Here is a 26,288-nt window from a genome sequence, read left to right on the forward strand (position 1 = left end):
ATTTTCGCATTTATAATAGTAGTTGGGATAGCCTCGATGAATAAATTATGTAATAGTGAAATTATTATTTTTCAAATCGGACTTGAGGTTTTGAGAAAAGCGCATTCAAACAAACAAACACTTTAGCATATTTTTTTTGCTTTCCAGAGCTTCAAATCAAAACAATTGGTGCGCAGTCAAGCGCTACGCGAAACACATTCTCCGCCCCGAGCATTATCACCAGCGCAACCTACAATCACAAACTCCAATAATATCAATAATAACGTAGGCAATATCTCGCCTAGCGTCACAAACTCAAGCGCAGAACTCAACGGCTCTCCTAGCGTCGAAAAACCCGTCGAAAATGGCAACAACGCGCCGCCTAGCGCTGGAATCACGTCGCCTAGCGTCGGAAATAAAAGTCCTAGCGTCGGAAACAAAAGTCCTAGCGCAGAAAATAGTGATGAAAATAGAACTGTGAGCGTGAGTGGGGATTCTAGTCATGTTAGTGTTAAGTGTAGTGATGTGGTTAACAGTAGTGATGTGAAAAATAGTGATAGTGATGAGTTTAAGAAGAAATTGCCTGTTGAGATTCAGGTGAGTTCACTTTCTAATTTCTATATAATTTAAAGTGTTAGAACAGATTTCTGCTCTTTATTCTATTTATGCACATTTCAGAATGTGCTTTGTTAAAGTAATCACGACTCTCTTCATTTTAAGTTTCGATACTTTCTTTAATCTATAGTTTTTTTTTGTTTTCTCACAAAATTCTAAGGCCGTAGAATGCTAAAAGATTTATAGGCATTGCATTTAATTATTGCCTGTTTTATTGGTATACCCTCTGGAAAGGTTTGATTTTAGTAAAACTCATTTACAACTTACACTATATGGGAACTTGTTTATTTTTTCCATGAAATTGCACTTAGCGCTCATTTAAATGAAATATGTGTAAAGTATTTTATATTATATTTCTAGATAACATCAGGCAGCTGGGACGACAACCACCACGAGAGGCAGCGCACGCGACGCTGGCACTCGGACGCTCCGCGCGACTTGCTCTCCAACAACCCGCGCGTCAGCTGCGTCTGCGGCTCTTGTGCTGCTTGCGCACACTGCAGGTGACTGCGCTAATGTTGCGCAAAATTGCGCTAATGTTGCGCAAAACTGTGCTAATGTTGCGCAAAACTGCGCTTAGATTGCGCAAAATTGTTTTGCACATAGCTGTACTATATTTGCGCAAACGTTTTTCATTTTGCGCAAGACTGCTAAGTTTGCGAAAATGCATATATTTTTTTTTCAATCTACACACATAATAAAGAAAGACGTCAGAAAAGAAAGAATTTACAAAAGTAATGCTTATTTCTAAAGAAATCTCTTCCAGCATACCATGGAATAAAAAAGATGTAAACAATGTGTAAAGATAAATGGAAACAGAAATTAAAATGAAAGAAAGTAGCTGCGTACTGTATATTATATCTACATAAACAATATGTACAATAATTAATACTGTATAATATTCTTTTTTTTTTTGTTTTTGCATTAAAATATGCTTTTTTTTCGTATGATAGGGGTCGTCGTCGACGCCATTACTGCGCATCGAAGCAGGACTCCGGCATCGTGTGCCCGGACGACTGTGCTGACTGCTCCGATGATAATGGTGAGAGAAAATAAAACTGACTTCAATATCATCTGTCTAGCCTTTTCCCAAATATGTTGAGGTCGACTTCCAGTCAGTGTGCCACAAGGAGCGACTGCCTATCTGACCTCCTCAACCCAGTTAGCAAGGAAACCAATACCCCTTGAAAACAAAAATCGACTTTGATGATATACCTAAAACCTTTTCTTAAGTCTTAAAAATGCTATGATGAAAACCGCATCAAAATCGATTCAGCTAAACGAGATAATCGCGCAAAAATATAGACATAATATAGAGATAAACATGTTCAACAGGCCAAATTGAGAACCTCCTTTTTTAAAGTCGAATAAAAAAAGTCCTGTGAGGAATAGTACAAAAATTTAAGTATAATGTAGAATCAATAATAAAAAACTTTCAGGTGCATCTAACAATGATACAATAAGAAAATCGAGCAGTCTCGATGTTGACGACCAAACTTATTATTGTAGGTAAGTGGGACTAGTGTGAAACTATTAGATTATAATATATTTTTTTTTTGAGGTGTAGTAAAAAGACATGAAATAATAATTAGTTTCATTTGCAGATGCCCAGAGCGTAAAGAGAGACCAAAGAATACACCGTTAACTAGAAATGATTCAGGTAAGTTAAAATTAAAAATAAGTCCTAAAAATTAATAAATAAATTCTCTATTCGTAATTCGTTCGAAATAATCATGAACTTATGATCCCTTGTGATATATGACACGTATAAATTTGAGCGTCTAGAAGTTTGTATCTCAATCAAAAATTGAGGTATAAGGGTTTTCTAAAATGGCGTCCACGAGGTGGCAGCACTGAGTCGTCAGGTCCAGGTACCCGTCAAAGTGCTTATCTTTACCATGAACCGTGAACGATTTTAGTGATTTATATTGTATAATTAAAGCAGTGCATTATTGTTTAACAATTGCGGTTGAGTAAATAAAAAACTAAATCATACAATTCTATTTGACAGCTGTTTGGACCAGACGCGTACGTGGCGCCTCCCAGTGGCAGAAAAAGGAGAGAATACCCTCATTAGCTTTCATTACCACGCGTGTGTGCAGAGTTGATATTAATAAACAATCTTACTGACACGCGATACCAAATACGAAATCGCGATATTTTAAAAACCTTTTAAAATCAGGCTTTCTCAAGAAGTTTTCTTTTACTTTTATTTAGTTATTGGTGTCTAAGATAAAGTTCGAAAGTATTTAAAATAAGAGAACTTACTTTATTGGTACTTGCCTGACTTCGAATCGAACCGCAGGCACACTAGACTACTTAATAATATCGCCAGTTCTTCCAAGCTAAAACACATAGGAAGTGGTGAATGGTTTCGGGGGCTGTCTTTTGTATTGATTTAAATAAACGTTTTTGAATTTTGCTAACATTTTTCAGATGACCGCTACGAGCCAACAGGTCCTGAATTAGTGGCGTTTATCAAAGATACGCTGAACAAGAACGTTCGCGATAGAATGGCGCTCTTGAAGATCGAGAGAGAACTGCACGCGTTGGTCAATGATACCGGGTGAGTGGATCCAATACCAGGTGCTGATGAGCCGATGATCGGCTACGGCGGCTGTTCTCATGTAAGGAGACCAGCCAGCTGCGCAGGACATATTATAGTGCACAAGGCGCACTCACTATTACTTCACTCTCATAATGGCGCGATGGGACGGCAATCCGACACCACCGGAGAGAGATTACAAAAAGGACCGACGTTTACGTGCTCTCCGATGCACGGGTGTATCAATCACCAACTTCCAGGCTCCGGGCTGCTTCGTGAAAGTTTTCTGCCACTGAGTAGCATTCGGGGACGCTGGAGACACGTGCCCTCCCAGGTACAGGGGTGTAACACTGACTACAAACAGATTTCGGGTTGTTCTTTCTGTGTCTACTTGGTTTGGCATTCATCAAAAACTGTTTTGGGACTCTTTACGACTTTCTTTATTGATCACAAAACTTTTTATGATCAATAAAGAAAGTCGTCATGTCATTTAAAAAATCTACCCTACGGAGATTTTCAGCTATTACAATTTTTATTAATTAAGGATTTTATTTTGATGCTTCAATTGATTGGTTCCCAAGAATTCCTTACACAAAGTTTTGGAAAATAAACGACATATTTCTTTAAGAAAATCTTCTCAAATTGCATTAAAAAATAGGTGTAAATTATCTGATTTACCCAATTTACCCAATAAATTGATACCCAAGAACTTTTCGTACACAAAGTTTGAAGGAAAAACGATTTTGATTAGATTTTTGTTTCTTTCTGATTTCGCCATCTTACACTAGTACTAAAAATAATAGGAACGATGATACAACCATCGCAAAATATAGAGAACAGGAGAGGAAAAATGATGGGACACCTTATACGTCACGACGATTTTGTCAAAAACATCGTGGAAGGGAAGGTCGAAGGAAAGAGAGGAATCGGTCGTCCAAGGTACAGCTACATCAAGCAAATTAAAGAAAAGGTGAAGTTTGTGACGTATAAGGAAGTTCAGGAGTTGGCGCTAGATAGGTGTAAGTGGAAGGAGCTGCACCGACAAGAGCTAGGTTCTAGCTTAAATTAATGATAATGACACTAGTGTCATGCCTTCCAGCCGCTGCATAGTGCGGTTCCCGGTGATGACGTCATACGGACGCATGCTGGTGCACCGCTGCGCGGCGCTGTTCCAGCTCTCGCATCATCTCGACATGACCAACAAGACCTCCGTCATGGTGTCCAAAAGTGGTAAGTGAATGTAGAAATATAGTTCGGTGAATAATATAGTTGTTACCTTTAGGCTGAATTTTGGTAGCATTTTTACCTTTAGAAGAATCTGCTTCCTTTTATATTTGGAAAGAATTCTGACATTCTGTCCTACCGAAAGCGGTTTTATTTACACAATAATAATGTTTTTGGAATACTGCTGAACTGATTTGTAAAATTATTTCACCGATGGGAAGCTACAGTATACCTAGATGGCATGTGCTATATTTTATCTGGGTACGAGAAGAAGTTCCCCGACATACGGGTGAAACCGCAGACACCCGCTAAACTAGCCGTCAAACCGTTGACCATGGCGGGTTGTCGCACAACTCACCTTTATTTGCATATTTTTCAGTAATTAATAACTTCTATATTCCATTTATAATTTCCTATACATCAGAAAAGAGTAACTTATGATCTATTCTATATAAATTTGTTTATCTCAGGCACATCAGGTGGTCGTATTCCATGCACGAGCTTCAAGGAGTGGTGTACTACCACGTTCCCGCCCAGTCCTCAGCGCCACCAGCCAGATCATACGCATGCCAAGTTAGTACTACTTGTTTATCTAAACTAATTTTCTAAAAATATATATGTTAGTAAGTCTAGAATGGCGCAAAAACCGGGAAGCAGATGACACCGCGGGTGGAAACTAACTTTTATACGTATAAATTTTGTTAAAACTAAAAACGAGTATCAAACCTTTTTTTTTAATATATATTTTTCCATTCTTTTAGGGTACCTACGTCACTCTAGAGTCCAGCGTTTGCAGCTGTGCCGTATTTTTTGTGTTTCTGTAACTGTGTTAATATTTAGGGTCCGTTGACACAGACCGGCTCGGAGAGGAGAGCAAATTCTTAACACGTTGAAAACCGAGTTCTTAGTATTTGTAGTAAGGTTTACTTTTGCATGTGCACTGCGCCTTCGAGCATTCTTCATGACTTTTGTTATTAAGAATGCTCGAAGGCGCTTGGTGTGAAATAATAAGAGGAGCCGACCGGATCCGATCGCGTACTTTTTCTCGGTCTAGCAGACTTTTGGCTTCGATTGCATGCTCTCCGAGCCGGTCTGTGTGAACAGACCCTACACTACAAACCGATAAGACTAGAAACCTGGAAGGACTGGCAATAATTAATATGTCTCTAATTTCCCAGGTCTATACTAAAACGCGACACACACTCATTGGACGAGCCCGGCACAGGCTCCCTCGCCAGCAACAGGAGCAAGTCCCTGGAACAGAGGGAGAGGGACTACGAGCGGGTACGACGCAGGATATTCAGCTCAGTGAGTATATCACACACTCGTTGGACGAGCCGGGCACAGGATCCCTCGCCAGCAACAGGAGCAAGTCCCTGGAACAGAGGGAGAGGGACCTAGAGCGGGTACGACGCAGGATATTCAGCTCAGTGAGTATATCACACACTCGTTGGACGAGCCGGGCACAGGATCCCTCGCCAGCAACAGGAGCAAGTCCCTGGAACAGAGGGAGAGGGACTACGAGCGGGTACGACGCAGGATATTCAGCTCAGTGAGTTTGGTTTTATATTCGACTGGTCATCATCCTCCGGGCCTTTTTCCCAACTATGTTGGAGTCGGCTTCCAGTCTAACCGGATGTAGCTGAGTACCAGCACTTTACAAGGAGCGACTGCCCTATCTGACCTCCTCAACCCAGTTACCCAGGCAACCCAATACCCGTTGGTTGGACTGGTGTCAGACTTACTGGCTTCTGACTACCCGTAAAGACTGCCTAGGGTGTTAAATGACACCCAAGACATATACTTTTACGTACCATCCGAAACACAGTCATTGATGTCTAAGATATACTACGAAAATACATACAAACTTAGAAAAGTTGCATTGGTACTTGCCTGACCTGGAATCGAACCCTCATACTTGAGGTTGAGGTTGGTTCTTTACCCACTAGGCCACCACGACTATGTTCTTCTCGCAACAAAAAAACGGTTAATATTGCTTTTATTTATGGTTTTATTTTTTTGCAGCAAGATGAAGCGCAGTGGCCGTGGCTAACTTCGGGAGGACCTATCAAACTCCTCACTCCTGAAGGAGGCAGAAATAAACTATTAAAGGTATATTTTCACATACATAATCTCCGACCGTTAGTCTCAGGAACCATCTAAAATTATTTTTTGTATGTAGACTGAGAATACGTAGAAAAAAGAGAAGTTTAATGTATTGTCGGATTGTTTTATGGAGTACATAAGGGAAGTATGAAAGGGGGTACATAAGGCTAGAACATAGGGGTACTACACAAGGGTAGTACATAAGGATTGGATATAAGGGGAGTACATAAGAGTGGTACATAAGGGGAGTACGTAAGAGTAGTACATAAGGGGAGTTAATAAGAGTAGTAAATAAAGGTAGTACATAAGGGGAGTACATAACAGTAGTAAATAAAGGGAATATATAAGAGTAGTAAATAACGATAATAAATAAGGGGAGTACATAAGCGTAGTAAATAAAGGGAGTACATAAGTGTAGTAAATGCAAGTAGTACATAAGGGGAGTTAATAAGAGTAGTAAATAAAGGTAGTACATAAGGGGAGTACATAAGAGTAGTAAATAAAGGTGGTACATAAGTGTTGTACATAAGGCGTGTACATATATACGGGAGAATAATACCTTCTTCTAATACTTCTCAGGTACAATCTCTAGAAGGTACCGGTCCTGGTACCGGCTGGCGAGGACCTAGAGGTCCTGTCTCCAAGAGTCACAGCTTCGGAGGGTATGCTGCCGCTGAACCGCAGCCGCCGAGGCTGTTGAGCAGGCAGGGTAAGTCTTAGATCCCGTCGGTAACCTTCAAAATGGTGATGCTGTTGAAATCAAACCGTCATCATCATCTCCCGAACCTTTTTATTTTTTTGGTTTGTTTAAATTAAACCATCATTTATGTTGATAAAATCTGCATAATTATTACATTTGCAAACTTAAAATTACCAACTATATAGTAGTAAATTTCTTAAATCAGTCAAAGAATCAGTGAATGAATTTTAATTAATTTTCACAATATAACTCTAGTATGTTTATATTTAAGTTATTTTCACATTCTATTTAATTGTCTAAATCCAAGATGCCAATATTAAATTAGCCAATATTATTAATCTTTACTTTATTGTCAGTTTGTCTGTCGCGCTTCACGCCTATAATACTGGATATATTTATTATTCAAAATGAAATTTGTTGCACAGATGGCCTAAAATCTGGCTAAGGACATAGGCATATTTTTTTCAGATGCAGGAAGTATGTCCCTTAAGACTTTTTTTTTAACGACGTCAAAAATTATCAAATGACTCCTCCCGCTGTGGGTTAGCAGCGGTGAGGGAGTGTCAGACTCTTAGTGACTAAAATCCGTCGTGTTCCGTCGTAGGCCTTTTATGTACCAGGGCCGCGGTATCTCTTTCGGACAATCCGCAGTCTCTTAAGACTTCAGTTGCACATAACAACTTAATTATTCTCGACTTTCTCAGAAAAATAAATCCAACATCATGTAGTAATTTTGTAAATACTTTTACCCAGGTGACCTAGCATCCAGCAGTTGGCGTCTCTCGCCATCTAGTTCAGGGTATAAGACCCTCAGTCTTCGCAGCACTGACTCCATCACACCTTCACCCACTGGTGAGTCTACCATAGAGCATTTTGTCTATAGACTATTTGTGTCTAAAATTTCTGTTATGATCGTTTTCATATTTAAAGGTACAGTTACACATGCTAGTTAGTAGCACGAAAGCATGCTACTTTTGAGCAATTGCTGCTTAGTGGTATGTGTGTCGAAACATTGCTAATAATGAGCTTGCTAGTTTCGAGTTTGCTCGAAAATCGACTGTCGTGCGATTATTGGGCATGCTACCTGCAGCGTGGGTGGAAGGGGGCGTGCTTATAGCGTGTGTGAACAGATTTGCTTATTGAGCATGCTAGTATCGATCAGTCGTCAGCAGCAGGTGCGCGTGCACAATTTCGCGCTAAAAATGTCGCTGGGGCGATGAAAAAACGTTGAAATTTGTGATTTTATATCGGAACAATGAATGCCTATGGAATCAGCGCATACCAGAATACAAAAACTTTGAATGGTTTTGTTTGAACTGACAGTAAGCACGCTATAAAATGTCATGTGTACCGGAGTGTTTGCTTTGAGCATACTCTTTCAGAAGCATACTCAAAACTAGCATGCTTATAGCTAGCAAATGTAGACAAGTGCAGAGCATGCTCGAAACAAGTATGCTAATGAGCATACTAAAAAGCATGCTACTAACTAGCATGTGTAACTGTACCTTTACTGTTGAATTATTTGGGTATATTTTATGATATACTAGCGATCCGCTACACGTGCTTTGCTACGTTTAAAATCCACCATTTCGTATCGATAAATGAAGAACGCTCGATCGATTTTGTGCAAACTTCACATAAACCATTTACTAAATAGTCCGAACAAACCCTTGTACATTTCGTTTGGAGGGCCTATTCTTGAGCTGTAAAATTACAACGAAAGGTGGCATTAATTTTTATTTATAAAGATAGGCGTGAAGCCAGGGTTAAATAATAGTGATTCTAATTATGTAGTCCGTTTCTAGGTTACCAAAAAATATTGGACACAGAACTGATGAACCAATTTTAGTTAGATTTATTTTAACCGGCTTCCCAGATTGTGGAGGAACTCAATTCAACCACGAATAAGTATGTCTATACCGCGGAAAACAAAATGACTAGCGGAGATGTCATAACGCTCTAAATCTCCTAAGAATTTAGCGCGACAGATGTGCATGATCTCCTCATATGAGAACAGCCGCCGTGGTTGGCTAGTAAACGGTGACAGTCGGCTAGGACGCTCTTGTTTTTACATACAAAATTTTCCTGCGTCCTGATCTGTGTCAGAGAAGGCATGTGCCCTGCAATAGGATTATAAGGGTGATGATAATGATCATGACTCTTTACCAGGAGGTGCAAGCCCCGAACCAGCTTGCAGCACAGCATCCAGCATCCCCGCCGGTGTACCGGACACGGGCGTCGTGTGGTGCGTCACGGACATGGCCGCCGTGCCGGCCGGGGCGCTGCTCATACACCCCATGGTAAATATATTGCAGCCGAGTGCCTCACTGACCTCCTAGCTAGCGTCCCCGCCGGTGTGGCGGACAAATAATATTGCAGCTGAGTGCTTGTCTGACCTCCTTAAGCTGGACAACCTAATAAACCCTAGGTAAGATTGGTTGTCAAGCCTACTGGATGCTGACCACGCGTAACGACTGCCAAAGATGTTCGAATGACAGCCGGGACCTACAGTTTATCGTGTCTTCCGAAACACGGAAGAACTCGTCATGACAAGATGGTCTCTCATCCACGGAGCTACCGCAGCAAGGTTACTCATCGAACTAGCCAACTATGTTGGGGTCGGCTTCCAGTCTAACTGGATGCAGCTGAGTACCAGTGTATAACAAAGTGCGACTGACTGTCTGACCTCCACAACCCGGTTACCCAACCCAATACCCCTTGGTAAGACTCGTTGTCAGACTTACTGACGTCTGACCGCCCGTAATGGCCCCCACTATGTTTTAGACCTTCACTTCCAGGATGCATATTCTAACTAATATTTAAAGATGTAATTTATATATTGTTTGTTTCAGACCGGCCGTCCGCTAACAAACCCAGATGGTACAGTGTACCAGTTCGATCCGGCGAATCCGCCCGTTTTGTACGACCCGGCTGCCGTGCAAAATGATGAACAAAATCAACAAGTTAGTGTTGTATAGTTCTAATTAAATATTAAGTTGTTTATCTATACTTCTATACTAATATTGTAAAGAGGAAAACTTTGTTTGTTTGTTTGTAATGGATAAACTTAATAACTACTGGACTGATTTTAAATATTCTTTCACCATATATTATCTGCGAGTAACATAGGCTATATTTTATCCCGGTGCGGGCAGTAGCTCCCACAGGACGCGGGTGAAACCGCGGGAAAACATTAAAAAAAATGTGTGAAAACTACTATTTTATTTGGGTAAACTTTCAGTAGAAATTGTAAATGAATAAACTTCTTACATTTTAATTCATAATAAACAGTTATTTAATTAATATATAAGAAATATTTACGTGGTAACATACGAAGATTTTTTTGCCAGTTTGTTAAGAGTGATAGTGCAAAGTTAGAACTATTAAAGAAAACATGTTAACGCGAAGAACGCATAATATGATCATCCTGATCGTTGGTAATAAAACTAAATATACATACTTTGTCTTTTTCACAGTTGGATCCGAATATCGAGAAACGTCGCGGCAGATTGGAGAAACAGCACTCGTTTATCGACAACGGTAAGCTTATTTATACACATCACTAGACCAATAAAATGCAGTAAATATAAAAAAAAAACAAAAAAATACTCTTAATATTGAAAACTCGGTTCTGAAAATCTATTTTATATTTTTTTTGCCATGTATGGTTTTGTACATAACTTACCACTACAAACAATACAACATATTTGTTAATTTCCCGCCAAAACTTTACAATTCCGAAGATATTATTTACTCTTCTTGTTGTCGTTAGTTCAAAATTAGCTACAATTTAAGTACTTCACAATACTCAGAAATGTCATTCAAGGCAATTTTTTACCTTCAGAAGGCAGCTATGTAATGTTAATTTGTTTCTTGTGTCAGAGTGCGAGTGTCAACCAAGCGAGGAGTGTCGCAACAAGTGTTGCTGCGAGTGTCGGAGACACGACGCCTGTCATCTTAAGAATAATAATAATGACAAGGTATGTTATACATAACTATTGACAAACAGAGCTGACTAAGGCCAGCAATACACGGTCCGCTTGAAGCAGTCAGGGGCCCGAATCAGTTTCAACTGCTCGAGCGGTTCGTTTATGAGCGTTCATAGAACTCTGCAGTTCACTGTGCAGTGGCAGCTTGAAGCTGTCGCCCCTGACTGCTTCAAGCGGTCCGTGTATTGCCGACCTAAAGTTGTCTCAAAAGGGCTTCAGCGTGTTGGCTTCGGCCCCACGTTCGCCTCCCAAAAATCCGGGACTCTATAGTCCCGAGGTCTGGTAGAGACATAGAAAATAATAATAAATATATAAACCGACCTAATATAATCAAAACTTAAGTATAGAGAAGTTTTCAGTTTGTTTGGCTCCGAAACTAGTGGACGATTTGAAAAATTCTTTCACTATTTGGAAGGTACACTATCCTCGGGTAACAAGGTTGTATTCTATCCTGATACGGGGAGGAGTTTCCTCGGGAAGCGAGTCTAACAGCGGGAAACAGCTAGTAAATAGAAAAATATATTTTAAAAAATACGAAACTGAAAAACCATAAACTGACATGTGATCAAGTTATAAGCAATGAACAAACCGATGTTTTTTTGTTGCCCGATATTATACCGCTTCATGATATTTATTTCTTTACAGGAAACAAACACAAAACCACAAAGCCCATTCGAAACGAAACCAACCGAAACACAAGAAACACAACCAGAATTCGAACCAACCAATCAAACACCGGAACAATACGAGCCGACCAATCAGACGCCAGCTTACGAAGCGCCCGCCAATCACAAGCCGTTTGAGACAAGGACATTTGAGTCGACCAATCAGACGCCAGCCTACGAGCCGCCAGCCAATCACAAGCCGTTTGAGACGAGGACTTTTGAATCGACCAATCAGAACGCTGGAAATAACGGTTTGAATAACAGAGCGGCTAAAGTGACCAATGAGGGACAAGAGATGGGATATCAACAGTATAATCAAGGATATAGGACGGAAGAGGTAAGTAGTTGAAGTTTCTAACTTTTTAACTCCGAAATACTTAAACGACGTTAACTTTAAGTCTTACTATATAACGATAACCAAACCATTCGTGAAATTGTCGCCTATTGGTTGATCGAATCGAAGATTTGACAACTTATTGATTTTCGTTATTGTTAAATGGTGAAACTCACCGTAAAAGTATTTCTGTCGCAGCATTTTATGTAGGTACCTATTGTCAAACTGCATTACGGGATACTATAGATAAATAAAGATTTTCTGTGTTTTGCTGACAATAAACTTGAATAAAATAAGTAAAATGAAGGTATTTTTCTATAATAAGATAGCTCCACCAACGGTTTTTCGTGCGTCGTGATGGAAGCTCGTAAAAGATAGATTATTTGTAGAATACAAAAAAATACATACTTAGTAATATGCTTGTGTCAAGTGTGGGTATCATGTTTTTTTTTTGTACTTAAATGTCAATGATGTAGCAAGTGCATTCAGTAATCAGTGATACGAGAGCGAGAATAAATAAGAAAAATAAAATAATAATAACCAAATCACCACAATAACCACTTGCCTAATCCCCAGGTAACATCGCCACCGCAATTAGCTCAGCAGTTCGTGCCACACGACGCGTCGATGCAGGTGATGCCCAAAGTGGCTCCGTTGCCGATACAAGATCCTAATTTACGTGAGTATTTATTTATTAACTGACTTAGAAGAAGGGAGGAGTTAGTTCCAGTGTTCCGGGAGATTGTCGGATTGTCGTCCCATCGCGCTATGAGAGTGAAGGAATAGTGAGTGCACCGCAGTCCAAGCAAATGCTTGTGCACTATAATATGTCCTGCGCAGTTGGCTGATCTCCTTACATGAGAACACACACCGCAACAAACAGCCGCCGTGGCCGATAATAATCGGATGGGAGAACATCCCGAGGCCGGTCTTTAATATCTTTTAATTATAAAAGAATTACAAAAGATGACAGATAGATATTAAAGACCAAGAAAATTTGTTTTCTTATTTTTAATAAATCTAAATTATTATACTTAATCATATCGATTAAAACAGTTACCCGGGCAACCCGATAACCCTTTGTAAGGGTGCTTAACTGTTGACATAAAGAAACAGGTAAGTTGAAACAGGTAAACAACCTGTTTCTTTATGAGTGAATAGGATTGTATTGAAATATTATACCTGCACTGATCGGTACCTACCCGTACAGGTTTGTCTGTACCGGCAACCTGTTTCTTTATGTAAGCACCCTAAGACTGGTGTCAGACTTACTGGCTTCTGACTACGCGCAACGACTGCCAAAGATGTTCAAATGACAGCCGAGGCCCAACGGTTTAACGTGCCCTCAAAAAAATATTCTTACTGTACAAAAAACAGTACATATTTATCGTTTAAATTGTGTTTTTATTTTATGACAGGACCAATGCCTATGCCAAGCATGACAAACGTGGTGTATCAAGCTCCCATGGCGCAAGGATATCCTTACCAGTGCAGAGTCGTAAGTACCCACTAACTTAAATTTATTATAATTAATTTCTTCTTGAATTATTGTGTCACTATATCAGAAATATAATATATTTTTTGCCGGGTAACTCTGGTCTAGATTTTGTGTTTTTTTGACAATCTGATGTATACTATACTGATCTTTCACTTGTAAAAGATAAAAATGACTGTCATATAAACCGAGGGCCATATTACTAGACAAAGTTTCAGCCTTTATATTGGAGGGAGTAACTGTTTCTTGGTCTAAAATAATAATATCACGTTGTACCTTGGTCCCTGTGCCCGATATCGGTGACCACCTACTTTTTTTTTTCTTAAATGTTTTTTATAAAAAAAAAATGAAAATAATATGTCTTGAAACGAATAAATGGAATAATAATATCACGTTGTATTCGTATGTTGTTATTGAGTTGAATGACTTGAAATAAATTATATTATTTATTTTCTATACAGGAGCCATCCCTACACATGTACGGGCCGGTGCCGCCGGTGCTGCCGACCGAGGAGCACAAGCTCACCCCCTCCCCCCAGCCCAACGATACCGGCTTCAGGATCGGTGAGTACCATCTGGCTAGCCATTTCCCTACACATGTACGGGCCGGTGCCGCCGGTGCTGCCGACCGAGGAGCACAAAAAAATATATATATTATTTTATTCCTTAAACTATGCTAATTCTCAGCATGCAGTCTAACTGAAAACGATTACTATAGTCGTAGTTCGGCCATTCAGAGAATGCGTTCCTGACACGTCGCGATTGAACTGACGACGTAATAACATTCATTGATTATTGATATAATAATGTTGTTTTAATGCTCCTCAATTGTTAAAACGGTAAACAACCAGCAAAATATTTTTATCGTAACTGCAACGCCATTGCAAAGTTACGTCGTCAGTTCAATCGCGACGTGTCAGGAACGCATTCTCTGAATGGCCGAACTATACTACAGATTCAATATTATATCAACATTCCAATAAATATTGTTAAATTACATTACTATAACACAATTATTATGAACTTGCATATTACTATTCGCGAAAGAAGGTAAAAGGAACCCTTTTACCATTACAGAGAGATAATTAAATGATAGGTACGTATGTATTATCTCACAATGTATTGCATTTGTAATTGGTTTCAGACCCGAGCTACCCGTACGCGGCGGTGGACTACGCCGCGGCGGCGTGCGGCGCCTGCGTCGATACCAACACGCTGCAGCATCAGCAACGCAGGTGTTACATTACTAGCTTTATCTTATTCAATACATGGTTTTATTGTTCTTATTTTCAGTATTAAAATAAAGTGGGACATTTGCAGCAAATTGTAAATTTAATTAATCAGTTAGAAAAGTAAAGTTTGATCATCGCATATTCTTCCTTCTTCCCTTTACTTAAAATGTTATATTTTACCGATATTTCCGGTAAAAGGCCCTATAGTTCGGCCATTCAGAGAATGCGTTCCTGACACGTCGCGATTGAACTGACGACGTAACTTTGCAATGGCGTTGCAGTAACGATAAAAATATTTTTGCTGGTTGTTTACCGTTTTAACAATTGAGGAGCATTAAAACAACATTATTATATCAATAATCAATGAATGTTATTACGTCGTCAGTTCAATCGCGACGTGTCAGGAACGCATTCTCTGAATGGCCGAACTAAGTAAAGTAAGTCGTGGTGGCCTAGTGGGTAAAGGACCAACCTCTCAAGTATGAGGGCGCGGGTTCGATCCCAGGTCAGCCAAGTACCAATGCAACTTTTCTAAGTTTGTATGTACTTTCTAAGTATATCTTAGACACCATTGACTGTGTTTCGGATGGCACGTTAAACTGTAGGTCCCGTCTGTCATTGAACATCCTTGGCAGTCGTTACGGGTAGTCAGAAGCCAGTAAGTCTGACACCAGTCTAACCAAAGGGGTATCGGGTTGCCCGGGTAACTGGGTTGAGGAGGTCAGATAGGCAGTCGCTTCTTGTAAAGCACTGGTACTCAGCTGAATCCGGTTAGACTGGAAGCCGACCCCAACATGATTTGATCATCGCATATTCTTCCTTCTTCCCTTTACTTAAAATGTTATATTTTACCGATATTTCCGGTAAAAGGCCCTAATATTTGATTTTATCCGTAAAAATACTCAACAACCTGTCATTATATGCCTAGCCTTTTGCCAATCTATGTTTCGTTAGAAATTCAACTTGCCACAAGGAGCTACTGCTTATGTGACCTCCTCAACCCAGTTACCCATGGAACAAGATACCTTGTGGTATCACTTTTTGGCTTCAAACTACGCGTAAAGACTGCCAAAGATCTTCAAATGACAGCCAGGACCAATATAACAGGCTAGACATGTTAAATTGGTCCCGGCTGTCATTTAAGCTCTAGAAATAACTTACTGACAATAATTTTAATGTATTTGTTTCAGCTACAGTGTACCATACGGTCCGGTGGAAGTGCCACAGCCAGTGTTGCCACCCTACGCGATTCCTAATGTTATGATGCCACAACCTCATTTACAGCCTTACCCGGTAATTAACACTACACTAAAAATATTGTCTCCTTGTTGTTGTGTCTTTTTTTTTGTATATGTCGGAGGCGTCATCGGGATGGCACTATCGTCCGACATCAGTTAGGATAATCAAGCAAAGAGATAACTCAAAGAAACTCAAAACTCAAACGTTTGTTCAAATTAGTCAGAACAAAAGACAGCCCACAAAACGCCCGCCCTTCGCCACTTCCTATGTGTTTTGGCTGGGGAGAAGAAGTGGCGGAACAAACTCCCCAGCAACACAAGTCTGTCTGTTAGGTTAGAAGAACCGTTACAATACAAAAATCATAAGACACTACAATAAGTTTAGGTACTACAACGCTAGGCAATAACACTAGGTACACTACACGTAACGAAAGGCAGTAACGCGACAACTCCACGAAGACTCGACGAAGCCTCGACCAAGACTCGATCAAGACTGAGCTCCGCGGACGCCACGCTGACCGCCACGACTCCGCCAAGCGCGCCAAAATGTTGTTTCACCGGAAACGCCACCAGAGGGCGCGCTTGCGTGACGTTTAGTGTCCATACTATTGACCGTCTCCGACATATACGTATAAAAATAAATCCTGTGGATGGATATACATTGGTCACGCCATCACACGTGAACGGCTGAACCGATTAAGCTGAAAATGAGAGGGGATTGAGCTTAGACCCGGGAGAATGACTTAGGATAGTTTTAGTCACCATTCGGCTAACAGCTATCTCGGGACGCGGGTGAAACCGCGTACGGAAGCTAGTTGTTAATAAACATAAAATAATTACAAGTTTAAAGTATGTCAAAAACGCCAGCGTCATGAAAGGAACGTGTGTCAATAGAGATTAACGCAAGAAAGGAGTAGCAGCCATCTTTAAATCGGCAATTCCGATTTCCATTATCTTTGCCAACCGATTCGATACTACAAAACAATCGATTAAATTCCGTGCAGTTACAGCACTATGAAACATCACAACAGAAGGAACTATAAATGTGGTATTTGAAAGTTTTTAATGTATGTATTTTAATTCATATGCATTTTTTTCTCACAGCAATACCAAGAACAAGTCCCCTGGGGGATGCCAACCCACGGCGTTTCACACAAACTGATGTTACCGGACTTGTACCCCATCGTGCAGTACCCGCAGCCCTCCTACCAGCACTACAATATCGTCTACCCACAGGTAACTGTACAGGACTACTTGTTTATGTAGGGGACTACTTGCACACAAGCTGATGTTACCGGACTTGTACCCCATCGTGCAGTACCCGCAGCACTCCTACCAGCACTACAATATCGTCTACCCACAGGTAACTGTACAGGACTACTTGTTTATGTAGGGGACTACTTTGTACCAGCACTGCGATGGAATGCAACAACGGGTAAGTTCAATATTGTACAATTTTTCAATAGAGTACTTCATGTCATTATAAGAAATTATTTCATATCAGAAATATCGTGTAGCAACGGATGAATTAATACAGGACTACTTGTTTTTCGTTGAACGACATGTCCATATGATGTGATGGAGATATAAGATAGTAAGACACCCTTTACATAGTCTACAAATCTGCATTTTTTCGAATGCATTTATCACAATTTTAAGTAAATAAAATAGTGTAAAAAATTATGTAGCTGTTACAATAAAACCACATAAATCCTACAGCCAAAATTTTCTAAACCGAAATACATTATTTCTGCAGGTAATCCAACAGCCCTACCAAGTATGCCAGCCGGTCTACCCAGTGATCGAGAAGCCAGTAGACCAGCGACCCTCGAACCTGTCGAGCCGACCTTCCAAGAGGAACTCGGTGTCCAGCTCATCAAGGAACACTCCTCATGATGAGAGGTTCGAGGAGAATAGGCAGCATAATGATATTGCTGCTAAGGTGGGTTTGAAGACTACTTTTTACTAAAAACAAAGTTTATTTTTAAATCTTGTTAAACCTAATCAAAAAGTTGTAGTTGTAACTTGAAATAGATCGATAGAACTGCCTAATTCTTTATTTTAATTCCGATTTTTTTTACAGCTTTATTTGATAAAAAAAACATTCTTTAAACAAACAAATATGTACACACTATATTTAATACATACTTAAACGACTTATCTTTAAAAAAATTATAGTAAATACAAAAATAATATAAAAGAACATTAATTAGGGGTTACTAGAATATAAATCTTCAAGAAATTGTATGTAATCTCTAGTAATGAAATAAAAAAGAGTAAGTTTGTTTGCCAGAGCTTAGAGCTAGCAGTCCGATTTTTCCGATGTGTCGCTACGGAGTTTGTTGTGCCACTTCTTCCCAGGAATAATTCATAGGATGTGGTAAAGAGTGGGTGTTTTGGGGGCTTTCTTTTGTCAAATTTGACGTTCAAAAAGTGTAGTTTTGCGGCCAAGTTTGAAGAAATGATTTTGAGTTTGTATTTTTTTTTCTTTATCGGGGATGTGATCGCTACCTCGCAATGAATGTTCTTGCCAGGTATATCGTCTCCTATACAATTCATACATCGTTTTTTTGGTCGTCCTATACCTATAAAATTACTAACTGGAAAATAAAGCCCTTTTTATAAATATTTTGTTTTACAGATACAACAAATAAAAACACAAATGGCGCAAATGAACACCCGCGACAGAGACAAGCGACGCGACGAGTGGCGCCGACGCAACAGCGGCAGCGGCCTGCTCGGGAACTGTCCTGTCAACAGCTTCAGTGCCAGGGTTATGGGGTACGTCTACTGCAGTCTATTATTTACTGTAGATATAGTTATCGGCACGAATCTTGAGCTCTGACCTTCACCTGCGCAGAAGTAATTTATTGGGTCCCTTTTGTGGTGTGAAGTGAGGCGCGGGGGCGGGCTAAAGCGGTGATTGGCCCGCAGTGCATCGCGTCATAGCCTTTTCTTTGCTAATAAATCACTTCTGCGCAGATGTACATAGGTCAGAGCTCAAGATTCGTGCCGATCACTATACAACAGATAAACACGCGGATGCCTGCTCGGGAACTGTCCTGTTAACAACTTCAGTGCCAGGGTTATGGGGTACGTCTACTGTAGTCTATTATATTAGTAGGTTTCCATGTGGAACTAGTTTGTACCAGCACCAAAATATATTGTGCCCAGAGTTCAGAAATATAGCCCAGCTGGTCAGTGCATATTGAGAATTGCGTCGGATCCATAGCGTCATGAGCACATAACCCGCAGATAATATAATTCACGGATTTTTGATTTCAGCCGTTACAGTCCAGGTTTTCTCAAGATGTTAATTAATGTTCCCTCCAAAAAGATGTTAATGCTTAGTTGCCTGGAATAAATAAAATTTACACACTAGGCCACCAAGACTTATTTTGTTTTCACAAAGATACCACAATTTTTGTAAAACCACTATACATATTAAACCATAATTGTTTTGCGCAGTCGCAGTACGAACGACGACAGGCACCTGACGTCCGCGGCGCGTGCCATCGTCGACTCCATCCGGAGTATGCAGGCGAAGAATACATGTGAGTTATCATTTATACTTTTATTATACAGGGTGGCCCATCCATAGGCGTCCAAAAGAAAAATTTAGAAGCTCTATGCTATGGGGTATCCGAATCACCCCCATGTATGTTCAACGCTTTTTGTAGTTTAGGAGCTAGAATTGTTTTTAATTTTTTTCCGTAATTTTCATTTCAACATTGTTTTTTCTATTTTATCTTTTTTTCCTAACGTTTACAGATGTTTTTTTTTGTGTAATTAATCATCATGATAGTAGCTAACACCTGAAAAAAAGCAGTTTGGCTAAACATTCTAGAACTTAAATAAAATTTTATCTGGAGTTCAAAATTAGAAACCCCTTATTAGTTTTTTTAAGCCCTTAACATATTAGGCTACTGAACTCCAACAGTAATTTTGAACTTCACATAAAATTTTATGTAAGTTCTAGAATGTTTAGCCAAACTGCTTTTTTCAGGTGTAAGCTATTATCACGATGATTAATTACAAAAAAAAACATCTGTAAACGTTAGGAAAAAAAGGTAAAATAGAAAAAACAATGTTGAAATGAAAATTACGGAAAAAAATTAAAAACAATTCTAGCTCCTAAACTACAAAAAATCGCTGAACATACATGGGGGTGATTCGGATACCCCATAGCATAGAGGTTCTAAATTTTTCTTTTGGACGCCTATGGATGGGCCACCCTGTATAGCTGAAGAATTTGTTTGACCGATTTGAAGTATTATAAACTGAAGGCAGTTCGGAGTTAAAGAAAGACAAAAAAATATTAGATGATAACATCCACTACTGGTACCCACTTATCTAGTTTTAAGTTAATTTGCTGCGCCCGCCCTAACAGGGTAATGTGACCTAGGATAACTATGCATTTTGTAACTGTATACATTTTGCAATAAATAAATAAAAGATTACGCCTTATATCTAATAAAAAAAAGCTCCCGTCGTTGCATTTGAAACTCAAAATTATTTATTCGTTCAAAGCACTTTTTGAACGTCAAAAACTACAAAAGGCGAGCAACACATGTAGACATTATTCAATCACCTTAAACGCAAAGTACCCAACACTGAAATAACATGACTTCATAGAAAAATCGTCACACAAACACCCTCATTTGTAACCGACTACCCAAAAAACGAATTTCTCAATTAGTTTTTTCTAATATTCCCCACAGATCAAGACAACCGTCGCGACTATCCCCGCGCAGACCACAAACCGGACAGACCGGACTACCGGCGCCGCGACCGCGACGACAATAAGCCGGACAAGGACAACCGCCCGGCCGATCATCAGCCGGAACGGTTCGACGCGCGGAACCGGGTCAATGTGCCCGTGTATCGACAGCCTTATTTGTTTAGACAGGTTAGTGGAGATTTTTGTAGATTCCGGCAGGCTGATCATCAGCCGGAGCGGTTCGACGCGAGGTACCGGGTCAACGTGCCCGTGTATCGACAGCCTTATTTGTTTAGACAGGTGAGTGTAGATTTTTGTAATAAATAAAAGATGCTGGTCGGCCGATCACCAGCCGGAGTGATTCGACGCGAGGAACCGGGTCAACGTGCCTGTGTATCGACAGCCTTATTTGTTTGGACAGGTGAGTGAAATATTTTTATAATAAGTAAAAGATTCTGGCCGGCCGATCATCAGCCGGAGCGGTTCGACGCGAGGGACTGGGTTAACGTGTCTGTGTATCGACAGCCTTATTTGTTTAGACAGGTGAGTGTAGATTTTTGTAATAAATAAAAGATGCTGGTCGGCCGATCACCAGCCGGAGTGATTCGACGCGAGGAACCGGGTCAACGTGCCTGTGTATCGATAACCTTATTTGTTTGGACAGGTGAGTGAAATATTTTTATAATAAGTAAAAGATTCTGGCCGGCCGATCATCAGCCGGAGCGGTTCGACGCGAGGGACTGGGTTAATGTGTCTGTGTATCGACAGCCTTATTTGTTTAGACAGGTGAGTAAAGTATTTTTGTAATAAATTAAAGATACTGGCCGGCTGATCATCAGCCGGAGCGGTTCGACGCGAGGAACCGGGTCAATGTGCCCGTTTATCGACAGCCTTATTTGTTTAGACAGGTGAGTGAAGTATTTTTGTAGTAAATAGAAGATTCCGGCCGGCCGATCACCAGCCGGAATACTAAAATAATATTGATCTAAGGGTTAAAAAAGTACAATGTTAGATAGCTTATAACTACTGGACCTATTTGAAAAGTTCTAGTTTTGGATAGCCTATTTATAACGAAAGGCTATAAGGCAATTTTTTATCCGTGTTTTCTGAGTAGTTCCTACGAGTCCCGGGTAAAATAAGCTAGTATACTATAAATCAAATTTTAAGCTCGGCTGAAAATGTATTTAGCATTTAACTCTTTCTTCCTAAAACATGTTTATTTATAAAATATTTGGGCTATGATTTCATAAATTCCTCATTTCCTTATCTCCAGGTGTCACCAGGAACGTGGTGCCGACGTTCTCCGGGACCAGTACATCCAGGTAAATAGTTAACTCATTCAGCATTTTTATACGTTATCTCCAAAATACACACTTTATAAAATCATCATCATCATTATTACATTATGAGGTGATGATTAAGCTATATTACTGACAGAATTTCATCAACCGTTAAACAGTTCTTTTATAATATTTATTAGAAGGCATTTTACTGCCAAATTTTAACAGAAGCCGTTCAGCAGTGAGTGTGTCCTTCAAAAACCTTTCGTATATAGCTGTTTGTACTTGAAAATAAATATTAAAAAAAAACAAACACAAACTTCGCATTTATAATATTAGTGTAATTACTGGTAATTGGATAAAACATACTTTATATGTTATTCTGACGTTCAAGCTATGCCAAGTTTAATCAAAATCCATTTACCAGTTTATACATGAAGTCGCAACAAACATACACACAAACTTTAAACAGTATAATAATCATTTTTTCTATATTTCCAGTTTTAAATAACCCGCGGCGTCCACACCCGGATAACCGGAACCAACGTCGTTAGAAACAGACTTACAAGCAATAATATACATTAAACAAATATACATAATATACATACATGTATATACAATTATACATATTATGTATATACAGATATACATACATCGTATAGTCATGTGGTGAGGCAGAATTGTAGATTTTTGTTTTAAATAAAAGTTTGTGTACATGGTGTTCACAAAATAGGCAGTTGTAATTTTTTGAACATGCTGTATAATATACAAGGTGTTACAAAAATGCAAGTTATCAAATAGCCCAGAATTTACTGAAATCTAATTGAGAATGTAACTCTAATAATACATGGTGTTTATAAAATGAAAAATGAACTATACAGCGTGCTTCAAAAAAGTTCACAATATTTAGTAAAACAACAATAGTAGGTACTTATTATACAGGCTGTTGCAACAACACAAACTTTATAAGAGGTGTTTACAAAATGGTTGCATACCAAAACGATTGTAAAAAATGTACGCTTACATGAAGGTTGTGGTATTTTTAATAAATAAAAAATAAACATTAATAAATACATGGTTGTGCTTACCATAGTTAGAGACGAGTTTTAACATCTAGTGAGTGTTAACATCTATTTTAGGCTGTAAGAAAACATCAAGGTGACAGCCATTTTGTAAATAAACCTTTGAATAGTAGGAAATACAGTTTAAAGTTAAATAAATAAAATTAAAATATATGTAATGCTGACGTATATTTTTATGTAATTTACTTGACTTTTTTAACTTAATAATTGCTTTTACATCAGATTTAAGCATGATATAAAGTCTTTGAAAAATAAATAATTTCATAACACATAACTGTCTGGAGCCCGTATGTATTTACTGTTCAGTGTGCAATAAAGAATAAGAATATTTTTTGCTGAAAAATTGTTTCCTCTATAAAAGTCGAACTAAACAATTCTGTAACATCATCATCTGCCGAGCCTTTTCCCAACTATGTTGGGGTCGGCTTCCAGTCTAACCGAATACAGCTGAGTACCAGTGTTTTACAAAGCGCAATCTAATACTAAATTAATAAATAACAAACGATTTGAAAGAATATACGAGTTACAAAAACAACACCATGTATACGCTACATTTCTGCCTACCCCCCAAAAAAGTCAAAGGAATCTTACGTAGTCGGAAGATCTCACACAAACCGGATCTAGTCATTTTTTTAATTAAAAACAATCATAGATTAATCGTTATAGAACTTTGTTTTATTTTTGAAGTTTTTTTTGTAAAAACTGCGCAATATCCTTTGACTAAGTTAGGCTTAATTTATTTTAAGTTCTATCTCTATCTATTTAGTTTAAAAACTACCATTCTCTCTCTGTTTTTTTAGTTAATACCGGTGTAGGATTGAGTTTTGTGAAATAAATATTTGAAGTTCAAAAGAAAAAAATGTACAGGTCTCCTCAAATAGTTCTACCATCCCAAAGTTGCTTAGTGCCTTCAAGATAGTCGAAATGTACGAAAAATAGGCAATAACGTAAAATATCAAGTCGATTTTGATCAAATAACTGGCATCGAATCCATCCTTTTAGGAGCTATAGTGCTACAAATAATATCTAGCGGTCAAACTTATAACTACCCATTTTCTAAAGCACTACTGGGCAAGCATTAGACGATAAATAGCTGTTTTCAGAATGGTTAAGTTATTTGATAATAACCATATTATTTTTTCGTACTATTTGAAATTCTAAAACTTCATATTGTAATATAATATTCACAAGATGCAATCCCACATCATTCAATGTAATAATAGTTTTTAAGTAACTGTTAAGAACATACCCAACTCTACAGTTTTCACATAACTTTGACAATCTGAAGTTAGCTAATATTGATTTTACAATAAATAAGGCATCATATGGCTAACTTCAGACTGGCAGAGCTATTTGGCGAGAACTAAAAATGTTTATTTGGTAAACATTAAAGTGGAGACAATAGCAAAATTGCTCTAAACAAACTTTACTGACACTGTAAAAAAAACCTATTTGAAATTATCAGAGCAATGGAAAACTTACTTTTGTGAAATAAACAAAATAATTGATCACTAAAAGGCCCAAGTTCAAGACATTTCTTAAAACAACTACATATATACTAGGAATTTTCATGTTCAATTTTCAAAGTATATAGTTGTTTTATGAAAAACCGACGTTTAACTCTGCTTACCTACTGATCTATAGTTTCACCAAAATTGATTGAACATGATTAAAAACACACTATTAACCGACTCAAAAGATGGATGGTATTTTGTCAAAAAATCTAAACTGCAATATGTCAGCTTTAAAGGTTTAAACTTGAGTAAATAATACAAAAGTATATGCAACGCTGACGTATATTTTTATATTATTTATTTGACTGAGTATTTGGAACTTAATATTTATGTACATCAGATTTTTGCATGATATAAAATCTTTGAAAAATAAAACTGTTCCCTGTATAAAAGTTGAACTAAACAATTCAGTAATATCATCATCTGCCGAGCCTTTTCTCAACTATGTTGGGGTCGGCTTCCAGTCTAACAAGATGTCTAGAAGTGTTTTGACTAAATAAAAAAATACAGAAAATTCGTATTCACATGAGTATTGGTATTTCACCAAAAATAAATACTGTTTGATTGATGGAAATTACTGTGATTTTGTAGCGATTTTTAATAATATTATAACTTTGGTTATCATATTTTACTTCTTGTGTCATAAGGTCCAGAGCGGAGTTTTTAAACAATCAACAGAATTTCTTTCTTCAAACATCTCGTCTCAGCCCACTGAATAATATCCGTAAACTTATTGGTATAGAAATAAATTGAATAATCAATTTTATTTCGATATTAATAAGGTTTTTGTTGCCTTGACGTAGTGTCTTCAATGGGCGCTCGGGCCTTATAACTGCATGACATAACAAAATTATATATTGATTGATTAATAGTATTTCATATGATTTAACTACAACCAAAATTATTTTATTCTCTTACAGCCAGTTTCTTCATCAAAAGTTAAAGCCAAAGTAAAAGTCAAAGTAATGTCTAAAGTAAAAGTAAAGGTCAAATTCAATTTTTCTATTAGTTTTGCTGTCATTTTAGCCTTGAAAAACGAATTTGACCGTTACTTTTACTTTAGACATTACTTTAACTTTTACTTTTGATGAAGAAACTGGCCGTTAAAATATAGAATTATTAAAACTTGCTGCTAAATAAAGATGATTTTGATTGAAATGTCACAAATGATCTGTGTAAAAAAATTGTAACGTCATCTACGGATACCATAGAGACGGTTTGTCTCAAACGTCACGGACAGTAGGACGCTATTTATAAGAAAGTTTATTGTAACATGTAGAGTATATTATTGTTAATAATAAAGATTTTAGCCTATATATTATTGAGTTTTATTTTCAACCTTGTGATTAATCCAATTAAAAACGTTATGAATGTAAAGACTCAACCGATTTGAATTAATAGTACCTAGAAATACTCAAGAGAGGATTTTACACACAAATATAGAATCAGGATTTTGAAAGAACCAAGATGAAAAATTGTATGTATGGTACAGCGCCATCTATTGGCGTAAAACTTAACTACAATTAGAACTGCTAATAGCGACACTTAGCGGCATTTGGATATATTTTAT

General features: G+C 38.3%; 1 protein-coding gene across 2 annotated transcripts in view; it reads left to right on the top strand.

Moving 5' to 3' along the window:
- Positions 1-26,034, top strand: part of LOC124643296 (R3H domain-containing protein 2-like) — a 51,508-nt gene extending 25,474 nt beyond the window's left edge. The window contains exons 4-32 of one of the 2 annotated variants that reach the window (XM_047182221.1): positions 148-576; positions 955-1,097; positions 1,548-1,636; positions 2,034-2,103; positions 2,187-2,254; positions 3,031-3,160; positions 4,239-4,369; positions 4,834-4,936; positions 5,542-5,671; positions 6,389-6,475; positions 7,049-7,178; positions 7,923-8,021; positions 9,339-9,469; positions 10,022-10,132; positions 10,646-10,709; positions 11,052-11,149; positions 11,804-12,160; positions 12,734-12,836; positions 13,576-13,655; positions 14,114-14,216; positions 14,797-14,887; positions 16,075-16,177; positions 17,227-17,358; positions 17,879-18,064; positions 18,764-18,903; positions 19,591-19,676; positions 20,844-21,031; positions 22,116-22,164; positions 22,624-26,034. In XM_047182221.1, the coding sequence (XP_047038177.1) occupies positions 148-576; positions 955-1,097; positions 1,548-1,636; positions 2,034-2,103; positions 2,187-2,254; positions 3,031-3,160; positions 4,239-4,369; positions 4,834-4,936; positions 5,542-5,671; positions 6,389-6,475; positions 7,049-7,178; positions 7,923-8,021; positions 9,339-9,469; positions 10,022-10,132; positions 10,646-10,709; positions 11,052-11,149; positions 11,804-12,160; positions 12,734-12,836; positions 13,576-13,655; positions 14,114-14,216; positions 14,797-14,887; positions 16,075-16,177; positions 17,227-17,358; positions 17,879-18,064; positions 18,764-18,903; positions 19,591-19,676; positions 20,844-21,031; positions 22,116-22,164; positions 22,624-22,676 (3,684 nt within the window). In that variant the 3' untranslated portion in view covers positions 22,677-26,034. The remainder of the gene's footprint in view (positions 1-147; positions 577-954; positions 1,098-1,547; positions 1,637-2,033; positions 2,104-2,186; positions 2,255-3,030; positions 3,161-4,238; positions 4,370-4,833; positions 4,937-5,541; positions 5,672-6,388; positions 6,476-7,048; positions 7,179-7,922; positions 8,022-9,338; positions 9,470-10,021; positions 10,133-10,645; positions 10,710-11,051; positions 11,150-11,803; positions 12,161-12,733; positions 12,837-13,575; positions 13,656-14,113; positions 14,217-14,796; positions 14,888-16,074; positions 16,178-17,226; positions 17,359-17,878; positions 18,065-18,763; positions 18,904-19,590; positions 19,677-20,843; positions 21,032-22,115; positions 22,165-22,623) is intronic. The other variant, XM_047182222.1, reaches the window with a different exon arrangement.
- Positions 26,035-26,288: the final 254 nt, after the last annotated feature.

The sequence above is a fragment of the Helicoverpa zea genome, chromosome 27 (genome assembly GCF_022581195.2).
Source record: "Helicoverpa zea isolate HzStark_Cry1AcR chromosome 27, ilHelZeax1.1, whole genome shotgun sequence".
Taxonomy (NCBI): domain Eukaryota; kingdom Metazoa; phylum Arthropoda; class Insecta; order Lepidoptera; family Noctuidae; genus Helicoverpa; species Helicoverpa zea.